This window comes from Entelurus aequoreus, linkage group LG17, assembly GCF_033978785.1.
Source record: "Entelurus aequoreus isolate RoL-2023_Sb linkage group LG17, RoL_Eaeq_v1.1, whole genome shotgun sequence".
Lineage (NCBI taxonomy): Eukaryota > Metazoa > Chordata > Actinopteri > Syngnathiformes > Syngnathidae > Entelurus > Entelurus aequoreus.
Genome location: NC_084747.1, coordinates 4,313,356 through 4,318,122, shown reverse-complemented (window position 1 = coordinate 4,318,122; position 4,767 = coordinate 4,313,356). Strand labels below are relative to the sequence as shown.

Genomic DNA, 4,767 nt, shown 5'->3' with positions numbered 1-4,767 from the left:
TTAAAAGAATCGGAATCGAGAATCGCCAGGAATCGGAATCGAAACAAAGAATCGGAATCGTTCGAATTCAAACGATACCCAACCCTAGTTACTACCCACCTCTGACCACAACTAAGCTAACTTGTTTGTTCCTACAGGTGTTCCTAATGTTGTGGCCATGTTTACAGTGCGTTTCACTCTTTGTGTGCATGTTGACTTTACTTCCTAGTGTTATCGTGTGCGTTATTATCACTTAATATGACAATAAGTTGTCAAATGAGCACATTGTGTGTGTGTGAGGCTAACCTGCGGCTCCTCCTCCTCCTCGTCTTCTCCCGCCTCCTCCTCCCCGCTGCAGGTTGAAAGTGTTGGCCGAGTTTCCTGTCACATGGCCTGCTGGAAATGGGATCCCTGCGCGCTGCTATCTAGTCCCAGACGCGGAGGTGTCGCTCCGCCAGACGCTGCGTGCTGGGCTCGGGACGGTGACGGACTCCCCCCCCCCCCGAACGGAGACGACCGGAGCCGCCTGACTCCCTCACTCAGCCGCCCCGCGCACCTGGGCACCATGGACCCGTGGACCACCGGCACATCCGCGCTCCTTGTGGCCGCCTTGGCGCTCTCCTCCGCGGCTCTCAGTCACTTCGACACCGGTAAGTCCACAAGCTCCTCTCGTTTGCCCCCGCTAAGACAGATAGTTGTTATACACTTACTTCTTCTACAACATGTGCAAAGTCCGCCTTGTTATGCTTCTATTTGTGTCCAAGTCGGTTTAAATGAAACCGCATCTTCCGAGCCAGAAGTCCTGGTTTTGGTTATTTTTCACGCAAAACCGATCTCCTGTTGGCAGCGTTTATGGATTATTTACATTTAATAACACACAATTCTACTTGTTGTGTAATGACTCAGACAAATATACATCATTTTGGTTTAAATGTGCATTTTAACCATTTGGAAAAGCTTTACTTGAGCTGTAAAGTTCTATATATATGTATATATATATATTTCTATATATTGTGTTTATATACAGTAGATCAGTGTTTTTCAACCTTTTTTGAGCCAAGGCACATTTTTTGCTTTCTTAAAATCCAGAGGCACACCACCAGCAGAAATCATTAAAAAACGAAACTCAGTTGACAATAAAAAGTCGTTGTCGCAATCGTCGGATATGACTTTAAAGCATAACCAAGCATGCGTCACTATAGCTCTTGTCTCAATGTAGGTGTACTGTCACCACCTGTCACATCACGCCGTGACTAATTTTGAGTTTTTTGCTGTTTTCCCGTGTGTAGTGTTTTAGTTCTTGTCTTGCGCTCCTATTTTGGTGGCTTTTTCTCTTTTTTTGGTATTTTCCTGGAGCAGTTTCATGTCTTCCTTTGAGCGATATTTCCCGCATCTACTTTGTTTTAGCAATCAAAAATTGTTCAGTTGTTTTTATCCTACTTTGTGTGGACATTGTTGATTGTCATGTTCGGATGTACATTGTGGACGCCGTATTTGCTCCACAGTAAGTCTTTGCTGTCGTCCAGCATTCTGTTTTTGTTTACTTTTTAGTCAGTTCCGTTTTAGTTTCGTTCTGCATAGCCTTCTTTAAGCTTCTATGCCTTTTCTTAGTGTCACTCACCTTTTGTTTCTTTTTGGTTTAAGCATTAGACACCTTTTTACCTGCACGCTGCCTCCCGCTGTTTCCGACATCTACAAAGCAATTAGCTACCGGCTGCCACCTACTGATATGGAAGAGTATTACACGGTTACTCTGCCGAGCTCTAGACAGCACCGACACTCAACAACAACACATCATTTGCAGACTATAATTACTGCTTTGCAAAAAATATTTTTAACCCAAATAGGTGAAATTAGATAATCTCCCACGGCACACCAGACTGTATCTCACGGCACACTAGTGTGCCGCGACACAGTGGTTGAAAAACACTGCAGTAGATAGTAGTTTTTGCTTCTTTTTTTTTTTACAAACCCAAAACCAGTGAAGTTGGCACGTTGTGTAATTCGTAAATAAAAACAGATTATGATTTGCAAATGTTTTTTTAACTTATATTCAATTGAATAGACTGCAAAGACAAGATATTTCATGTTCGAACAGAGAAACTTTTTTTTTTTGGGCCAATAATCATTAACTTAGAATTTACTGGCACCCACACATTGCAAAAAAGTTGGCACAGGGGCATTTTTACCACTGTGTTACATGGCCTTTCCTTTTAACAACACTCAGTAAAGGTTTGGGAACTGAGGAGACACATTTTTGAAGCTTCTCAGGTGGAATTCTTTCCCATTCTTGCTTGATGTACAGCTTAAGTTGTTCAACAGTCCGGGGGTCTCCGTTGTGGTATTTTAGGCTTCATATTGTACCACACATTTTCAATGGGAGACAGGTCTGGACTACAGGCAGGCCAGTCTAGTACCCGCACTCTTTTACTATGAAGCCACGCTGTTGGCATTGTCTTTCTGAAATAAGCATTGCTTATATATATATACCTGTGTATGTATATATATACTGTATACTGTATGTGTATGTATATATATATATATATATATATACATATATATATGTATATACAGTATATATTGTTGTTGTGATGCAACTTGTTGCTATATTGCTTTAAAAATGTATATATCATTCAAAAGCACAATTGCAGTTTCTTATTTGAGTGCGAAACACATTTTAATTGGTTTAAATGGGTAATTGACTACTGAAAACCCAAACTGGCATTAAAAGTGCTCGTTTTTTTTTGTTTTTTTTACTTTAAAAGGTTGCATGAACTCCTGTTGTTTTGACATTTTAGTTGTTGTGCAATTCCATCATCTTTAGATGTTGTCAAATTGGTACCATATTTGTTTAAGTGTGTTGCAACTTGTTGCTATATTGCTTTAAAAGTGTATGTATCATTCAAAAACACAATTGCAGTTTCTTATTTGAGTGCGAAACACATTTTAATTGGTTTAAATGGGTAATTTACTCCTGAAAACCCAAACTGGCATTAAAAGTGTTAGTTTTTTTTTTTTTTTTTTTACTTTAAAAGGTTGCATGAACTCCTGTTGTTTTGATATTTTAGTTGCTGTGCAATTCCATCATCTTTAGATGTTGTCAACTTGGTACCATATTGGTTTAAGTGTGTTGCAACGTGTTGCTATATTGCTTTAAAAGTGTATGTATCATTCAAAAACACAATTGCAGTTTCTTATTTGAGTGCGAAACACATTTTAATTGGTTCAAATGGGTAATTTACTCCTGAAAACCCAAACTGGCCTTAACAGTACTCGTTTTTTTGTCCTTTTTACCTTAAAAGGCTGCATGAACTCCTGTTGTTTTAAAATATTAGTTGTTGTGTAATTTCATCATCATGAAATTGGTACCATGTTGGTCTAAATGTGTAATTTAACCCTTTAAAAGGCTGGAAATGATCTTAAATTTAACAACGAGCATTAAAGTCGTCATACCAAAGACTATCGAGCCATACCAAAGACTATGAAAATGGGAGCCATTACCTCCCTGCTTGGCACTCAGCATCAAGGGTTGGAATTGGGGGTTAAATCCCCAAAAATGATTCCTGAGCACGGCCACCGCTGCTGCTCACTGCTCTCCTCACCTCCCAGGGGGTGGAACAAGGGGATGGGTCAAATGCTGAGGACACATTTCACCACACCTAGTGTGTGTGTGACAATCCTTGGTACTTTAACTTTTTTTAAACCTACCTGTCTTCCTCCTCTTATGTTGTCCAAAAACCGAATTGTACTTGTTTCTAACATAATAGTATCTTATTTGAATACGATGCAAACACATTTTGTTGCTTTAAATGTGTAATTCGACCCAAAACTCACCCTAAAAGCACCTGAAACCTGCTTATGATATTTGAGTACATGCAAATCAGCACCACATTGGTATTTACTCCTTTCAAAAAGCTTGAATTGAGCTTGAAATTGCGTGAATTATACAACGACGAAGACACATTGCTCTCTTTTTGTCCTACAATCGCATTTGAGTTGCTTGAAATGTGTAATTTGCCCCTAAAAACCATAAACCCGCTTTAAAAGCACTTAAAAGTGATAAGAAAATGTGATTGCGGTGTTTGCCCTCATCTTCCACTCTCATTGCTGTACTTGATGACATCTAATTTGCATAATTGGCCATGACGCATACATTTTTAAGGGCGAAAAATATGACCAGCAAAACTAATGTGTTTAGGAATATGAATTATCTTTTTTCTCCTGCTCCTTTTTGTGATGCGGACGACGAGCGGAGCGACACATGTTAGTCTGTCTGTGTTTCCAATAAAACCAGAAAAAGTGGCGACATTCTTGAAAAAAGACCATTTAAAGCACTCCGAATACTCGCCTGAAAAAAAAGTCACTAAGTTTGCGACGCCGATCCCTATCACTTAGGGGTGTAACGGTACACAAACATTTCGGTTTGGTACGTACCTCGGTTTAGAGGTCACGGTTCGGTTCATTTTCGGTACAGCAAGAAAACAACAAAATATACATTTTTTGGTTATTTATTTACCAAATTTGTAAACAATGTCTTTATCCTTTTAACATTGGGAACACTATAATAATTCTGCCCACGTTAATCAACATTAAACTGCCTCAAGTTGTTGCTCGGATTAAATAAAAGGACAAAACTTTTCTTCTACATATAAAAAGTGCAACATTAAACAGTTTCAAGTCAACTCATCATGCTTAATTTATTACAGCATTTGGGAAGCCTGTAGTTGATTTTTATTATGGAAATGTTATATTTTTATCAACATGTGATAGCAGGGACCCTGCCATTCA

At 39.0% G+C, this 4,767-nt stretch overlaps 1 protein-coding gene across 3 annotated transcripts in view; it reads left to right on the top strand.

Moving 5' to 3' along the window:
• The first annotated feature begins 368 nt into the window (after positions 1-368).
• Positions 369-4,767, top strand: part of kremen1 (kringle containing transmembrane protein 1) — a 176,101-nt gene continuing 171,702 nt past the window's right edge. For all 3 annotated transcript variants that reach the window (XM_062024435.1, XM_062024433.1, XM_062024432.1), the window contains exon 1: positions 369-629. In XM_062024435.1, coding sequence (XP_061880419.1) covers positions 545-629 — 85 coding nt within the window. In that variant the 5' untranslated portion in view covers positions 369-544. The remainder of the gene's footprint in view (positions 630-4,767) is intronic.